Source organism: Gobius niger (genome assembly GCF_951799975.1).
Source record: "Gobius niger genome assembly, chromosome: 1".
Classification (NCBI taxonomy): domain Eukaryota; kingdom Metazoa; phylum Chordata; class Actinopteri; order Gobiiformes; family Gobiidae; genus Gobius; species Gobius niger.
Genome location: NC_136852.1, coordinates 43,967,332 through 43,985,744, shown reverse-complemented (window position 1 = coordinate 43,985,744; position 18,413 = coordinate 43,967,332). Strand labels below are relative to the sequence as shown.

Below are 18,413 nucleotides of genomic sequence, written 5' to 3'. Positions count from 1 at the left end.
AAAAACTGCACTTAAAGGTCCACGTCTCCTGAATCTACAACTTTTGCTCATAACTTTGGAACGGAAAGGACCAAGGCCGTGGGAACCCAGGGTGCTGAGGGCGCTGCAGCACCCCCTGGTGGATAGTTTGTGAACTGCAGGCAATATTAACCCCTTAACTCCCACCTGAACCGAGCACATTTTCTCCAGCTTTACCCATATCCAAAAGCTTCTGGAAAAAAGGTGTGAAAATAGCAACAAAATTGAGACGAAAACAAGGATGGAAATGTGAAAAAAGTGAGAAAACATTGACGAAAAAGTGACAAAAAATTTACAAAAAGTGACAAAAAATTTACAAAAAAGTAAGAAAAATTTGACGAAAAATTGCGGAAAAAAAAGGACGAAAAAGTGATAAGAATTTGACAAAAAAATGCGAATAATTTGACAAAAAGTGACAAAAAAGTCACGAAAATTTGACAAAAATGAGATGACTGCCCAACAACAAAAGTGATGAAAAAAATCTGATGATGTGAGGAAAAAGATCACTTTAGTTTTGTAGATCTTAGCTTTCAAATGAGGTGTTACACTGGCCTACAGGATTTGGGTAAAGCTGAACTGGAGAACTGGGAGTTAAGAGGTTAATAAATAGGATTTATGCACAGAAAAAGTATTTGGGGGGTACATTTTGTCCCTCAGCACACCCTAACTAAAATATCTTCCCACGACTCTGGAAAGGACAGAAGCTGAGGTTTTGGGTGAGTTCAAATGAGCCTCATGTGCAGTAATGTTAAGTTGAATATCTGTGAGTATTGGGCATAGGCAAACCAGGCCTATGTTTGTCTTTGTCCAAGATTAGGGTCAAAGCCCAATCTTGCATCGTCACCAAATTGTCTGTGGCCTGAACAACGGGAAATAAAACTATGACAATCGACCACAAAAGTAAAGGCCATTTTGTTACAAATCACTCGATAAAAAAGCTGGTTCATCTTCATAAAATGCCATTCATAAAGATTATTACACAGTAATCCATGTCAAGATCAATAAAACAAACGCCACAATTATCCCCCGATAGAATCTGCTCAGTAAAAGGAGTAAAACAGAAGAGCTGCTTCATCCAGAACAACAAATCTGTGAAAACAAAAGAAACAATTACTACATTTTGACTTTATATTTTCTTATTTCCTCTTTCACTACATCCATACGTCTCCTCTTTGCTCTTCCTCTATATGAGCTGACAGCACCTCTCTGTTACTACATCACTGTTTTCTGACCTTTTATAAGACGTTATTGTTGTGAAATCTTCTGTACAAGACGATTCCAACAGCAGCAGCAACGACCAAACCCAGAGCCGACAGAACAGCCACGATGATGATGGAGGAGTTCAGCTTTTTCTCTGTGAAACAAAACTATTATTATTATTAGCCTGATCATTAACTCTGTTCCTTTCAAAAGCAGAAGAGTCTGGGATCCACAGTAATCCACTTCTCCCACATATTTGTATCAAACTAATCAGATTTACTTGTCGTGCGTCCCATCACCTGCTCCTCCGACTTCAGAATCTAACACAGACAGAGGTCAGTCCCGTCTCACCGTTGGAGCGGATCAGTCCGGGGTCCAGTTTGGTGATGAGGTCGTCTTTGACTCCGGACAGCTGGAACACACAGCTGTACCTGCCCCAGTCTTCAGTCGGGACAGAGGACAGGTCCAGGGACACGCTGCTCTGGAAGGTCCCGTCGTGGTTGGGCAGGATCTCTCCCACGTCCTCCAGCAGCTCCTCTCCGTCTTTAGCCCAGAACAGCATGGCTCTGTCGGGGTAGAAGCCTGTGGCGAGGCAGGTGACCGGGGACGAGGAGGACTTCTGCAGGAACCACACTAGAGGGAGCTCTGAGCACAGGACACATGGACAGGACGTTACTGAAAACTTTAAAGTCAGATCTTTTGAAATAAATACTGAAAAAGTCAATACAATATCAAATCAACCAATGTGACAGTGTTGTAGATAGATTTGTTTTTGTGAGATTGTAAAATTGATCACGATAATGAAGAAACAGTGAAGCCAAACTTGAAGCACCATTTTTGGTTCTATTTTATTTTCTTTCATTTTTTTCATTTAAATGGGTAGAAAATAAATAAGCAACTTTAAACAACTTTACACAACTGTCTTACCTTTCCTCTTCAGAGTTTTCTCTCCAAGTCTCACGTACTTCTTCAGATTCTCTCCACAGCGATGGATCAGCTCATGTTTAGCTCGAGCAGCTTCTCCACTCTTCTCCCACCTCAGTTTAGTGACAAAGGCCTCTGATTTAGCAGCGACCCACGTCTGTGTCGCCCAGTCCAACGAAATGAAGTCTTCTCCATCAAAGGCGTATTGATTATATCCTCTGATCTCATCGGTCTCATCGTCCCATTCACAACCAGCCATGGCCTGCCAAATATGGAGTCCTGACACAGAAGCATCAGAATTAGAACTGCACTTGTTTTGAAAGTTATTAAACAAATATAGATCTATGTGTTTTTGTTGATATGATGATTGTTTTTTGTTAATGTATATTTCCAGTAAGAACTTTAGATCAATCAAAGTAAATATCAGACAAACCTTCAGTTTTGTTGAGTCTCAGTCTGACAATCTCAGTGTTGCCTTTATTCACCTGCTCTTCACCAATATCATCCTGAGTGTTTTTCTCCCAGTACTCTGGATCCTCCTCTGTCAGTCTGTTCATCCACTCCTGTTTGGGCTCCGCTCTCCTGGTTTTACTGTCGTAGTGATAAACTGTGAGTCCATTCACCACTTCAACAAAAACAAACTCTGGGAAGTTTGGGACTTGAGTTGAAGACGTGAAGAAACCCATCAAAGTGTGAATCACTGTGAACAACAGGTTTATTTAGTTTTTCTTTATGACAATTATCGTTCAATACGTTAAATTAACACAACAAATCATTAAACAAATGCCTGATTATGTTATTTATAAATCATTCTAGTTAACAGTGAAAGTGCCTTATGCCATAAAGTAAATACATAAATGTTTTATGAGCAAATACAACATGATACAAACCTGAATAACGTGAAGTTAAATGAACTGACAACAATACAACATTTAATGTTACTTTCCTTTTTGTAAACATTAGCTCCACTTCCGCTTTAGCCTGTAACAAATGAAAAGTCCAAATGTTCTCACTTGATGTGGCTCCATTCATGAGTGTCCCCGAGAGAATGAGCACAAAGCAAATGTTCACGGTGAACATCGCTGCAAAAGTCTCCGTAAAGACCTGACAAAACTCTGGCCTCGAAATGTTTGGAGGCTGTTTCAGACGCGACGCACTTTATACAAGACAGACAGTTGCACTTTCAGTTTGAGAGTCCCGCCCCTTTTCTTTTTTGAACCAATCAGATCGCGTCTCCAGGCAGAACCGACTCACGCGGGGTTTGTGTCAGTGGAGAAATAGTTTGTCAAGCTTCTTTTATTATTATTATTATTATTATTATTATTATTATTATTATTATTATTATTATTATTATTATTATTATTATTATTATTATTATTATTATTATTATTATTATTATTATTATTATTATTATTATTAAATCTGCAATAATCTCTTTAATTATGTCACTGAATTGACTGAAGTTACAATTTACCATTTAAATCAATGGAGACAAAGTCAAAAATATGCTGTTTTTAATCAACTTAAATGTCAGAAATGTAAAAACAAACATTGTGTCAGATTCATCTTCTGTCTCGACCCACTTTGGGAACCTCTGTCCTGGATGACTGAGAGTTTACATGTTACGACCTTAAATGTCAACAAAATGAAACCTCTCACCCGCACTTTAACAGAGCGCATCATCTGAAAGCTGAGTTTACGGCCTACAGGCCAGAGCAAGGGCTCATTTGAAAGCTAAGAACCACAAAAGTGCATTTTTGCTGCGTTGTTGTCACGTTTTTGATGCATTTTTGTTTTGTTTCTGTCGGTTTCTCCATCACCTTTTCCCCCCTTGCTTTTCGGCGCTTTTACGTCATGTTTTCACTGTGTTTTTGTCCCTTTTTGTTGCCTTTTGAACATTACACATTACAACACATGAGGACAGGCCTGTGACGCTAAAGGTTTTAAATAAAGCCGTCGCTCTTTCGTCCCAAACTCCATCAGTTCCTCGTTTGTGTCGCGTCTGTGATTTTCTCTTCTCCTTCAGCTTCTCCTGACCTTGTGCTTTAGTGACACTGATGAACGTGAGAAGCTCTAATTCCAGCTGACTGCTTTATAAAGAGCGTGTGGTGGGAGTGTGAGCGTCCTCTCTGTGTCACTGTGGCAGAGTGGTTAGCCTCAGGGTTAATGATGCTCACACAGACTCCACGCTCTTTCTCTTCGTAGCGTCACGTTTGAAGCTTCTTGTGATTCGGCGACTCCTTCGCTTTGGCTTCACACAGTAAAGTCTGAAGTTATGTCCCGGTCACTTGATACAGGGAGGTGTCTCTTGTTTTGATGTCGATTTAAGCCCCAAACAGCCCCATGTCCCGCCTCCTTCTCAAACACCTCAACAGCAGCCGATACAAACTTTGATCTGGGTTTGAAAGATCGTTTTATTGGAGACTCGAGGACAAACTGTGTCTCCATCATTCTGAACAAAAAGCCGATGACGACGTGACTCTTTTTTACTATGAAGCGACATCGATCGATAATAATAACAGGAGACAATGATTTGAACGTCACGCTCATTTATTCACGGACGAGGCGGGAAAGTGTCTCGCCCGAGGACACAGTTTGCTTTGGTGACAGCTGTGGATCAAACTGACAACTTTCCACTTTCATTCAGAGCTGAAGAAACACAATAAATGCTTCAACACGATGTAAACTTTGCACCAAACACCAACGTTTACGTCGACAAAACCAAATATCGTGATTTAGTGACTCGACGTAAGAAGTAGAAGCTCATAGATGGAGGAGGAAAAAAACATGACCTGTTAAAATTTGTGAAAGTTTTACGTCAAGATACAAATATTGCCGAAATATCCTCCACAGACCAGGGCACCTGCTTTAGATGAGATTAGATTTTGATTGTCTATCGAGGTAGAAGTTCATCTTTGACTCACCGATACATAAAAACACAAGGCGAGGACAATACAAACATGCCCAGTAGAAAAACACATAGGAAAAAGAAACGTAGAAAAATAAAACCCCAAAAATATTACAGAACAGCCTTTTTAGGAACTCTGTATCGCCCCCTAGAGTTCAGAAGCTCAAACTGAGGGTTGTTTGGAGGCAGGAGACCAGTGAGCGCCAGATCATCTGCGTATTTTAATCATTTTTCATCTTCTGTCCACATTTTTAGAAAAAATGCTATTCACACACGCAGGAATAATGGCTTCATATTCTCTGTCTACTTCCTGACTGATCCTATTACATTTTACAAGACGTTATTATTATTTTTACATTTTCGGTACAAAACGACTCCAGCGACGACGACGACGACTGCAGCAACGACTAAAGAGACCGACACAGCGACGATGACGGGCGTGAGCTTCTTCTCTGCAAAAATCAAAACATAAGAATAACATTTAGTGACAAAGAGTGAAGTGACAAAACGTAGCTTCCTATAAATCTATTTAAGGCCAAACTTTGAAACAAATAACCATATCAATCAGTTTAATCTTTAGATGTTTGGAAATGACAACACTCTGTTATTGGCCCTGTTCAGACGTCATGTTCATGAGCTCTTTCAGTCTCTAAAATGACTTAACATTTGATTTTGGATCAATAAAGTTTGTCTATTGTTGTTGATCACAAAATAAGAACAATTTAGATGTTTGAGGTGTACACTGCAAAAAGTAATTAACTAGACTAGTATAAACATCTCAATTTGAGCATAATAATCAAAATTTTTGTTGTTTTGACTAGTTAAGAAGTTGTTAGGCATTTGTCCTAGATTATTTCACTTGTTCTGAGATGTTTCTGACTTGTTTCGATACATTTCGTCCTTATTTCAGGTCATTTTCTTTGCCAATGGGGTAAGAAAATTGGTCTTGTCTCATTGGCAATTTTACTTTCTTATTTCAAGCGAGATTTACCCTAGAACTGAAATGTCCTCAAAGAAGCAAAGTAAACTTGGTCCGATCAGGAAAAGTGTCTAAATGAGTGAAAACCGCTCAAAACAAGAAACATTTCCTCAATTCAAGTCATTTAAGCCAATGCTGGATATTTACTTTTTGCAGTGTAGATTTTGTCAGTAAAAGTTACAGGACCCAAACACATTCTGTGTTCTGTAAGTCAGTCCCGTCTCACCGTTGGAGCGGATCAGTCCGGGGTCCAGTTTGGTGATGAGGTCGTCTTTGACTCCGGACAGCTGGAACACACAGCTGTACCTGCCCCAGTCTTCAGTCGGGAAAGAGGACAGGTCCAGGGACACGCTGCTCTGGAAGGTCCCGTCGTGGTTGGGCAGGATCTCTCCCACGTCCTCCTCCAGCTCCTCTCCGTCTTTAGCCCAGAACAGCATGGCTCTGTCGGGGTAGAAGCCTGTGGCGAGGCAGGTGACCGGGGACGAGGAGGACTTCTGCAGGAACCACACTAGAGGGAGCTCTGAGCACAGCACATTCATGTCACAGACCATTGATCAAACTGAAGGAATGTTACAGGGCAGGAGATGTGAACGTGTGAAGAGTTGTAGGATCAATGTAATGAGAAGACTGGATTCCTCACATACATGAAATGTGTGAAGAACAATTTTTATACAGGATATTCTGAACATGAGTACGCTTGTCTGTGTCTCCAGATATGAGACAAATTTAAGACGAGTGTACAGTCAGAAAGCAGAATGTCACTTAGAGTTGCCAGGTCATACGGCTAAAACCAGTTCAGTCACATATTGTGAAAACTGTGCACAAGTTTAACAATATGAGACCATGTGTTTATGTCTTCAGCTGCAGCTTTTGGCAACACTCCGTAGACCAATAAGAGCATCCTCCCATCAAGATGTCCACGAGTCATGTGGTTAAAAGCAGTGTTGGGAACATTATTTTAAAAAATGATATTGTTGTAGTTTCTCACTACTTGTTCCAAAACATAACAAAGCTAGTAACTGAATTACTCTATAATAAAAGTAATTCATTACCAGGGAATGTAGCTATACCGCGGTGCTTCATTCAGTCAAATTGTAACGTGACAATAACATTGCTGCCTAACGCCATTCTTTTAAACACCGTTGAAACACTGGTTGAAAGTGTGTACGTTTTTAGCCGCATTTTGCAGCCTAAAGATTAATTGTAAAAACTGACAGATGAATCCATTCTAATTGTTTCTTTGTTTCCTTATTTCCCCTCATCTGATCACACCACGCTATCCACTTGAAATGTGAAGTTACAAAGTAAAGCAGTATCATAGACCATAGCATTTTTATTGATGCATTGAGAGCTATTAAACACTTAAACTGCGTTATGTAAAATATTTTAATTTGTAATCTTTCCTTTTTCCACATTTTGATCATTTCAAGTGCAAAAGCTTACCTCATCTTACCTTTCCTCTTTACAGCTTTCTCACCAAATCGCACAAACTTCTTCAGATAATCTGCACAAAGGTGGGTCACTTCGTTCTTCACATAAACAGGTATGCCTCTCCTCTGCCACTGCAACTTAACGGCAAAGGCCTGTGATTTAGCAGCGACGAATGTCAGTGTGTCCCAGTCGAACCACAGGAAGTCTTCTGCATCAAACGCCATCTGATAAAATCCTCTGATCTCATCGGTCTCATCGTCCCATTCACAGCCGGTCATCACCTGGTTCATATGAAGTCCTGACACACAGAGTTACAGCCATTTAGTTTACATCTTACTGTTCGCAGATCACTCCGCCGCTGCGTAGCTTGCAACCAGGAAACTGAAATTGGCTATAAGTTCTTTTAAAGGCACAATGGTTCTATTTCAAAAATTATTCAGTCAACACAGACATTCATATCAGTGGTCTGGTGTTAGAAGTGATTTGCCTCAGGTGCACTGTGCTTGGGTCAGACTGTTTTTAATGCAGGCTACTAGTTACCATAGACATGCACTAGCCTAGCACTAGCCTAGCACCACTAAGCTCTGCAAATATAAGGACTGCATGAATTAAAAAAATATATACATCTCAATAAATCAACACTCCGGATAACTAGGAAATGAGGCCCTATGTCAAAAATCCTGAACTACTGAATCCCTTTAACTGAAATCCAAGTAAATACATCTTGTTTAGAAATGTACTTGATTCTATTTTTGCTTAGATGCAGCATTTCCTCTAACCAGCTTTTCTTGTGTGTACAGATACAGCAAATCTATACAGAAGGATTCAGACAGACCTTCAGTTTGGTTGAGCTTCAGTTTAAAATCTTCAATGTTGCTTTTTTCCATCTGCTCTCGAATAGCATCTCTGTGTGTTCTCCAGTCCTGGACGTCTGGCTCTTCTTCCATCAGCCTGTTCATCCACTCCTGCTTAAACACTGTTCTCCTGGTTAGGCTGTCAAAGTAATATATCATGTGCTCGTTCAACACTCCCACAGAGACGAACTCTGGGAAGTTTGGGACTTGACAGGAAGACGTCCAGAATTCCCTCAGAGTGTGGGTCACTGTGAGCAACAAAAAGTGCATGTCTCAGATGCAACAATACAAATACTGGACTCTTTTTAAATTCCTGTATTTGTTTAGTCTGGGTGCTCTGGTTTCCCCTACCTCTGTAAACATGCACAATAGGTTACGCTTCCAGCTGAAGTGTTTCTGACCACAGACCTGGAGCAACTGAGTAACTTTCTTTAGTGCTGCCTCAGGATCCAGCAGCATAAAAACTTGGTATGTAAAGAAAAGAGTATACAGTATTTGGCACCAGTTTTTGATCACTTTTTGATCCCATACTGTTCTCTTAAAACCCGTTTAGGACCAACTATTCTGATGTGCTCTTAAATTAAACGGCAACCTCCCCATATTGAAATTACCATCAAAACAACATACTTTGTGCAAATTGCTCATGTGAACCAGCATTAAGTCTCCACTCTCCAGCAGAAGCAGAAGCCGAATTAGAGTGAACTTTGAGTTTGCATCAAGAATGTCACGTTTTCAGTTACTTGAAGGCTTGGTTTTTTATGATTTACATTGTGTCCATGTTTTTGTTATCGCAGGACTACTGTGTGGGTGTGTTTGTGCTGGGAGGGTATGATGGTATAATTGTTACATTAAAGTGTGAAAGAACAACTGTTTCTATTTACTATCTGATTGCAATTCTGCTTTTGAACAAGAATCACAATCCATTATAGGCATTAACACTTTAGGTAAAACTTAAATTCAGTTTGTCCGTCAGACTCAAAGCAAAATGTTTTGGTGTTGCTTTACTTTAAATCTCATCCACGAAGAAAGTCATGTGTTTGTAGTTTACTAAATAAAAGAATTGATCACCCCAGTCAAAAATCCAAATGTACTCACTTGCTGTCGCTCCGTTCATGAAAATCCCCATGAGAACGACCACAGTGCAAACCTTCATGATGGACAAAACTGCAAAACCTCTGTGGAGATAAAGTAAAGTCTGTGAAGTGTTGGCAGATTTTGACTGAAGTCTAAAGTCTTGCCCCCGTTTCCCTCCTCTTTCCTTCTTAACAAATCAGAATTTACTGTAAAACTGGTGTTGCTAGTATCCAGGTAGAACCAGCTCAGGCGTGTTTGCGTTGTATCAAAAGGAGGAAGCTTGTCAGGCGGAACTTCTTTGAGTGAGAGTAAGTTCAAGTAAACTGATAAACAAACAGGTGCAGCCTGTGACGACTGAACGCAGTAAATCAAACATGTGATTACACAAAGTCAGAAACAGAATGTCACACACTTAGTTGCCAGGTCTTACGGCTAAAACCAGTTCGGTCACATATTGTGAAAACTGTGCACAAGTTTAACAATATGAGACCATGTGTTTGTGTCTTCAGCTGCAGTTTTTGGCAACACTCCGTCGACCAATAAGAGCATCCTCCCATCAGGATGTCCACGTCACTTTAGAACAGTGGTTCTCAACCTTTTGGAGCCGCGACCCCCTGACCTGGTCACACCGTGAGAAATAGGCACATTAGTCTACATAATTCTTAAAACACAAAGAAAAAAACAAATGGCTAAAGTAAACCCCCTTGGGGGTCCCGACCCCCAGGTTGAGAACCACTGCTTTAGAGTCATGCGGTTAAAGGTTTGTCAAAAAAAAAAAAAATAATAATTCAGCAGGTTTTGCAGCCTTTTCCATCCATTAATCCATTTTCTTCCACTTTCCGATTGCCGGGTCATGGGGGCAGCTGTTGGAGTTGCCCAAATCACATTGCACCAGCCCCTATGGCTCCTCCTGCAGATGGTGGGTCCACAGAAGGACGGCTTCACGATTCTAACCGAGCCTGTTGGTCTCTCATAAGGAGCTTCTGAACCGCTCTTTGTCTGACCCGTCACCTAGCACCTGTTTGCCATGGGAGACCTGACCAGGGGCACGAAGCCCCCGACAACAGAGCTCCCAGGATCATTCAGGTGCTCAAACCCCTCCACCACGTTAAGGTGGTGCCCTGGTGTTTCCCCATCTACACAAAACATCCACAATAGGATAAGACCCTGAACCTGAGTAAATTATCTGGAGTCCTGGGACATGGTAGTGTGGGTAAGCACAAGGCAACACCAGAAACTCTTCTGAGAACATGCACACTCCAAAATAAATCACTTTATGTCTAAAAGATCCAATCACAGCCAGGCCCCCCTCCCTCCGAACGATCCACCCCAGTCTCGACTTTAACCGCCGGTCCCTCTCTCTCTGTCACTGAAGTTGGCCCCGTGCTTTTTCCCGCTGTACGCATGGCCCTCGGCTTCACTCCACTCTTCTTCTTCTTGTGCCTTGTTTAACTACTGTAAATGCTGAATGTTGTACTGTACAGATGGGTATGGAGAAAAAATATATACTTAAAAACAAAGAATCCTACTGACATTACATTAAAAGGTATTAGTTGATCAAGTATTTAAGATGATCATATTGAATCGGCTGCAGAGCTTTTCTAGTGCTGAACCTCTGTTTGGAAACGCCAGGGCAGCTTTGTGGTAATATTGTATCTATAACTATGGACATTTTGGATGTTTTCTGTACAGTAGAATTTGCAAATGTATATGCAGCCTTTTGGAAATAAATGTACAGTGGAAAGGTCCAAGCGTCGTCTGGTCATTACAATCATTAAACAATGGTTCAACTGATTGATCAAACGAGTCCTCCCTGGTCCTCCTACACCCCTTATGTGCAGTAATGTTAAGTTGAATATCTGAATATTGGGCATGGGCAAACCAGGAATATGTTTGTCCAAGATTAGGGTCAAAGCCCAATCTCGCATTGTCACCAAATTGTCTGGGGCCCTGAACAACGGGAAAGGCCATTTTGTTACAAAAGCAGGTTTATCTTTATAAAATCCCATTTATAAAGATTATTATATAGTAATCCATGTTTAGATCAATAAAACAAGTTGGCTTCAGGCGCAGTTTTGCCACAAGTATCCCCTGATAGAATCTGCTCAGTAAAAGGAGTAAAACAGAAGAGCTGCTTCGTCCAGATCAACAAATCTGTGAAAACAAAAGATACAATTAACTATATTTTTCACTTTATATTTTCTTTTTTCCTCTTTCACTACATCCATACGTCTCCTCTTTGCTCTTCCTCTATATGAGCTGACAGCACCTCTCTGTTACTACATCACTGTTTTCTGACCTTTTATAAGACGTTATTGTTGTGGAATCTTCTGTACAAGACGATTCCAACAGCAGCAGCAACGACCAAACCCAGAGCCGACAGAACAGCCACGATGATGATGGAGGAGTTCAGCTTTTTCTCTGTGAAACAAAACTATTATTATTATTATTATTATTATTAGCCTGATTAGGCACTTGCTTCCTTTCAAAAGCAGAACCATATGGGATCCACCTCAGAACAGTTCATTTCTCCTACAAAATTTGTATCAAACTAAGTCAGTCCCGTCTCACCGTTGGAGCGGATCAGTCCGGGGTCCAGTTTGGTGATGAGGTCGTCTTTGACTCCGGACAGCTGGAACACACAGCTGTACCTGCCCCAGTCTTCAGTCGGGACAGAGGACAGGTCCAGGGACACGCTGCTCTGGAAGGTCCCGTCGTGGTTGGGCAGGATCTCTCCCACGTCCTCCTCCAGCTTCTCTCCGTCTTTAGCCCAGAACAGCATGGCTCTGTCGGGGTAGAAGCCTGTGGCGAGGCAGGTGACCGGGGACGAGGAGGACTTCTGCAGGAGCGACACTAGAGGGAGCTCTGAGCACACAAAATATAGCACATAAGCACTCAGTGTTACAGTATTTTAGGCACATACCTGTAAGTTTTTATATGAATGTATGATTACAAATGACAATGAGGAAAGTGACGTTCTCCGTGAAGCCACACATTCCCCCCCCATTTTTTACATGTAATATGTAATAAAATATAAACTACAATAAAACAAAAATCTTACCTTTCCTCTTCAGAGTTTTCTCTCCAAGTCTCACGTACTTCTTCAGATATTCTCCACAGCGATGGATCTGCTCATGTTTCACTCGAGCAGCTACTCCACTCTTCTCCCATTTCAGTTTAGTGACAAAGGCCTCTGATTTAGCAGCGACCCACGTCTGTGTCGCCCAGTCCAACGAAATGAAGTCTTCTCCATCAAAGGCGAATTGATAATATCCTCTGATCTCATCGGTCTCATCGTCCCATTCACAACCACCCATCCTCTGCCAAATATGGAGTCCTGACACAGAAACATCAGAATTAGAACTGCACTTGTTTTGAAAGTTATTAAACAAATATACAGTGCCTCTCGTAAGTATTCATACACCTTGAACTTTTGCACATTTTGTCATGTTTACAACCCTAAACATAAAGATTTTATTTTGATTTTTTTACTGAACGTTCACACACAAGTAACCGACAACTGTGAAATGAAAGCAAAATGATACATGATTCTGTTATTTTTCAAAAAATAGAAAACCGAAAAGTGGGGCGTGCATAAGTATTCATACAGATGAATGAATACTTTGTGGGACCCCCTTGTGCTGCAATAACAGCAGCAAGTCTTTTGGGGTTTGACTCTACAAGATTTGCACATGTAGAGACTGACATTTTAGCCCATTCCTCTTTACAAAACAACTCAAGCTCTGTCACATTAGAAGGAGAACGTTTGTGAACAGCAGTTTTCAGATTATTCCACAGATTTTCAATAGGATTTTGGTCAGGACTTTGACTGGGCCATTCTAACACATTAATATGTTTTTATTGAACCATTCCATTGTAGATTTATCTTTGTATTTAGGGTTATTGTCCTGGTGAAGGTGAATCTCCGCCCCAGCCTCAGTTCTCTTTCTGACTCCAGCAGGTTTTCCTCCAAAATGTCCCTGTATTTGGCTCCATCCGTCTTCATAACTATTCTTACAATCTCCCCAGTCCCCGCTGAGGAAAAGCAGCCCCACAGCATGATGCCCCCCCCCGTATATTTGACACTGGGGATGGTGCACTCAGGACCATGAGCAGTGTTAGGTTTGCTCCATACATAACGTTTTGCATTTGGGCCAAAAAGTTCAATTTTTGTCTCATCTGACCAAAGCTCCTTCTTCCACATGGAGCTGTGTCCTCCATATGACTTCTAGCAAACTTCAAACAGGATTTCTTATGGCCTCCTTTCAATAATGGCTTTCTTCTTCCACTCGTCCATGAAGGCCAGATTTGTGTAGATACGACTTATAGTTGTCCCATGTACAGATTCCCCCAGCTCAGCGGCAGGACTTCACAGCTCCTCCAGAGTTATCTTGGGGCACTTGGTTGCATTTCTTACCAGTGCTCTCTTTGTTCGGTCTTTTAGTTTAGGTGAACGACCACGCCTTGGTAAGTTGGCAGTGGTGCTTTACTCTTTCCATTTCCAAATGATGGATTGAACAGTTGCTCCGGGACATGTTTAAATCTTGGGAAATCTTTGAATAACTTAAGGCTGCTTTAAACTTCTCCACAGCTTTATCCCTGACCTCTCTGGTGCTCCTTGACCTTCATGATGTTGTTTAGTGACCAACACACTCCGACCACAGCTCTGAGGGCCTAAAAGAACAGCTGTAATTATACTGAGAGTAGATTACACACAGGTGACCTCTATTTAATGGTTAGGCCAAGGTGTGAACATTCTGGAGTCATTAGGAATGTTAAAAAGGCAATTTAATGCACTCAGAAAATGCTGTATGAATACTTATGCACGCCCCACTTTTCTATTTTTTGAAAAATAACAGAATCATGTATCATTTTGCTTTCACTTCACAGTTGTCTGTTACTTGTGTGTGAACGTTCAGTAAAAAAATCAAAATAAAATCTTTATGTTTAGGGTTGTAAACATGACAAAATGTGCAAAAGTTCAAGGTGTATGAATACTCACGAGAGGCACTGTAGATCTATGTGTTTTTGTTGATATGATGATAGTTTTTTAATTAATGAGTTAATTTCCAGTAAGAACGTTACATCCATCCATCCATTTTCTTCCGCTTTATCCGGGGCCGGGTCGCGGGGGCAGCAGTCTCAGCAGAGATGCCCAAACTTCCCGATCCACACACACCTCCTCCAGCTGTTCTGGGGGGACCCCGAGGCGACACCAGGCCAGCTCGGAGACATAGTCGAAGAACGTTACATCAATCAAAGTAAATATCAGACAAACCTTCAGTTTTGTTGAATCTCAGTCTGGCAATCTCAGTGTTGCCTTTATTCACCTGCTCTGAACCAATATCATGCTGAGTGTTCTTCTCCCAGAACTCTGGATCCTCCTCTGTCAGTCTGTTCATCCACTCCTGTTTGGGCACCGCTCTCCTGGTTTTACTGTCGTAGTGATAAACTGTGAGTCCATTCACCACTCCAACATAAACAAACTCTGGGAAGTTTGGGACTTGAGTTGAAGATGTTTGGAAATCCATCAAAGTGTGAATCACTGTGAACAACAGGTTTATTTCATTTCTTAATGCCAATTATCACTCAATACGTTAAATTCAACAAAACAAATCATTAAACAAATGCCTGATTATGTTATTTATAAATCATTCTAGTTAACAGTGAAAGTGCCTTATGCCATAAAGTAAATACATAAATGTTTTATGAGCAAATACAACATGTTACAAAACCTGAATAATGTGAAGTAAAATGCTTATGCTTATGCTTTAGCCAGTGGTGTAGTCTTCAATTTTCTAGTAGGTATACTGTATTTTTTAGCAGGCGTGGGGGATAGCCAATTATATGCGCTGAAAAAAATAGCCCGTCACATACTATTACTAATATTAAATGTATCAGAGAATTAAATAGATTATAAACCAAACTGTGAATATAAATGTTATTGAAATAACAAGCAATAGACCTATAGGAATGTTCTAGAAATTCAAAGGCTGTAGCTTGACTATAAGGCTGTGGGACTGAAGCCAAAATGAAAACTTCAATGAATAAAGCCCAGCCTGCTTTCACCAACCCCTCCACCGGTCAAGCACCGGGCTCTCGCGCCTGCAAACTCCCCCACACACAAACCCATGCGCGCTGCTTCTGGAAAACGACTCTTTTAGAACATTTTTTTATGGACAGGAGCGCGCGTGGCTCGCTGTGGGCGGGGCACATCCACTTTTCAGTCTCTGTCGGGACAGCTTCAGTGTCTGAGAGTAAAACGCACACTTCCAACAGTCTACGCGGTCTTTCCCGTGGACTTCAGCGCTTTGTAATACAGATTGTTTCCCGCCTGCACCTGTCACTGCCTTTGCCCAAAGCCGCTCTCACGCGCGGCTGCAGGAGAGGGAGAGAAGCGTTCGGCATTGTGGACTCCCAGAGCGGGGATGAACAGGGAAAGTGTCTATGAGACGTGCGCGACTCCTCCAGCGCCGTGAGGACGGTTAATAAGCCTCTGTCATTATGAGCTATTCTCAGGCCGGGTTTTATTTTGTGCTCATGTTCACCGGAGCTGTGCGCAATTGCGCACGAGCACAGCTGAGAGGGAACAGTCGTTCTGTCGGTAGAGACAGAGAAAAAGAGAGAGAGAGGGATGAGCCTGTGATCTCTCGTTTTCAGGAGAGGAAATAGTTTGTGGTGGAGTTTGTGCTGGTCTCCAAACGGACAGAAAACGCACAAATAACACTGCGCAAATGAGTGATACGTATCTTTTCCCACTTTGTAGCGGTTATAGGCCTACGGTAATTCTGCAGGTCTTCTAGTGTTATACGGCATATAGGGCTATACCTGAGTATCACGTAGACTACACCACTGGCTTTAGCCTGTAACAAATGAAAAGTCCAAATGTTCTCACTTGATGTGGCTCCATTCATGAGTGTCCCCGAGAGAATGAGCACAAAGCAAATCTTCACGGTGAACATCGCTGCAAAAGTCTCCGTAAAGACAAAACTCTGGTGTCAAAATGTTTGGAGGCTGTTTCAGCCGCGACGCACTTTATACAAAACATACAGTTGCACTCTCAGTTTGAGAGTCCCGCCTCTTTTCATTTTCGAAACAATCAGATCACGTCTCCAGGCAGAACAGACTCACGCGGGGTTGTATCAGTGGAGAAATAGTTCTTTACAAAAACATCACAGCGCAGTTACTGAGACTTTCTGATTTTGACATGAATTCTATAGGAGCGTCCTCTCTGTGTCACTGTGGCAGAGTGGTTAGCCTCAGGGTTAATGATGTTTACACAGACTCCACGCTCTTTCTCTTCGTAGCGTCATGTTCAAAGCTTCTTGTGATTCAGTGACTCCTTTGCTTTGGCTTCACACAATAAAGTCTGAAGTTCTACTTCAATTGTGTGCTTGCCCTTAGGCTTCGCTATTGCATATCTCTCGGAAGCGCCAGCTTCTCGCCCTGAGAGGATCAAAGAACTGACCGCTCCACTCATACTTGGGGTCCACTCACCCCTGACCCCTATAAAAGGGAGACTCTCCCTTCAATCGTCTCCTTTTTCTCTCAGCTTTACTCTGAATTGGATTCTAATAGAACGAAGATGACTCACCGCACTCCTTTGCTCGACCACCCTTTGCCCACCGGCGTCATGCAGCGGGTTTGCGGGTCCTGCACGGCCTCGCGGGGGATCAGCATGCTAGCTGCTTCCTCTGCCTGGGCCGGCGCCACTCTGCAGAAGACGGTTCCTGTGCCGCAGGAGCCAAAAAGGAGGAGCGCGAGCGTCGCCGCGCCTTTTTGGCTCCTGCCTCCCAAGAGTTATCCGATCAGGAATCGTATACTTCGAGTGGGGATTCCCCGGCTCCAGCCGCCCCGGTGTGGGAACGGGAGCGGAGCCCGCCACCTCCGCCTGTCCCGAGAAGGGACTGGGCAGCTGGCGATGAATATGATGAGCAGCGCTTGTTTGATGAAGACGCACTCTTCTCCGAGGAGATGCAGCCGCGGGAGCGTTACCCCATGGATCGTCTCCTGGGCCTCATCACTTCAGCTGCGGCTCGAATTGGTCAATCTGGGTTTGCGCTTGGAGTCCAAGGGCATGAGGGCCTCCCTCTCCCTGGAAAGTGATGCAGTGATTGAAGTGAAGTCAGTGATTCTGGATCTGGAACTACAGGTGTTGGATGGTCCACGGATGGTCCACGGATTGTACCACGGCGAATCCGCTCCCTGCTCGGCATGATGGCATCAGCCCACCCGGTAGTTCAACTGGGTCTGCTCTGCTGCACATGAGAGGCCTTCAACGCTGGTTTCCACGCCTCAAGTCCCGCCGTGTGAGGGACTTGACACTGGCGCAGTTGTTCCCCGCCGCAAGGTCTGACGTAGAATTCTGGTTGGACCCGGATCCCCGCCATCGGGGGGTCCAAATGGGTTACGTGCTCCATTACACATAGGTGTTCACAGGCCATCTCACGGCGAGCGGTGTTTGGCCCCCGTCTCCGAGACACATCAACCTCCTAGAGATGGAGGCAGTGCAGAAAGTCCTCCTACACTTTGCCACCCATCTGCAGGGTCGCCACGTGTTAGTTCGGTCGGACAACACCACAGTGGTGGCCTACCTGAACAGGCAGGGGGGGACCAGGTCCCCCGCTCTCCACAGGCTGGCAGCGGAGGTGCTCAACTGGGCGAGCATCCGCCTGGCCTCTCTGAAAGCGCGCCACATTCCCGGATCTCGCAATGTCGGCGCGGACAGGATGTCCAGAGGGGGCGCCCTACGGGACGAATGGGGCCTGGCACCGGAGGTCGCGGTGGAGGTGTGGCTCCGGTTCGGCAGACCAGTGGCCGACCTTTTCGCCAATGCAGAGAACGCACAGTGCCCACTCTGGTTCTCGCTCAGGTCAACAGACGGGCCTCCTCTCGGCGTGGATGCCATGGCCCATCGACCATGGCCGCCCGGCCTGCTTTACATGTTTCCGCCCCTGCGCCTCATTGCACTTCTTCTTCACAGAGTGAGGACAGAGGGCACATTCATCCTGCTCATAGCCCCAGA

At 43.2% G+C, this 18,413-nt stretch overlaps 2 protein-coding genes across 2 annotated transcripts; both read right to left on the bottom strand.

Annotated features, from left to right (window-relative positions):
* Positions 1 to 1,029: 1,029 nt before the first annotated feature.
* LOC306971212 (class I histocompatibility antigen, F10 alpha chain-like) lies at positions 1,030 to 9,467 on the bottom strand (the record flags this gene model as incomplete). Its single annotated transcript, XM_079567400.1, has 8 exons — positions 1,030 to 1,107; positions 1,251 to 1,372; positions 1,570 to 1,863; positions 2,146 to 2,421; positions 2,576 to 2,842; positions 6,256 to 6,549; positions 7,483 to 7,758; positions 9,410 to 9,467. 7 exons carry the CDS (start codon positions 9,465 to 9,467, stop codon positions 1,254 to 1,256), a joined length of 1,584 nt encoding a protein of 527 aa, XP_079423526.1. The 3' UTR covers positions 1,030 to 1,107; positions 1,251 to 1,253.
* A 2,472-nt stretch (positions 9,468 to 11,939) lies between these two features.
* LOC306971123 (class I histocompatibility antigen, F10 alpha chain-like) lies at positions 11,940 to 16,393 on the bottom strand (the record flags this gene model as incomplete). The annotated part of the gene is made up of 4 exons (XM_079567279.1): positions 16,284 to 16,393; positions 14,667 to 14,933; positions 12,450 to 12,725; positions 11,940 to 12,253 (listed from the first exon to the last, which is right to left on the bottom strand). Exons 1-4 carry the CDS (start codon positions 16,348 to 16,350, stop codon positions 11,940 to 11,942), a joined length of 924 nt encoding a protein of 307 aa, XP_079423405.1. The 5' UTR covers positions 16,351 to 16,393.
* Positions 16,394 to 18,413: the final 2,020 nt, after the last annotated feature.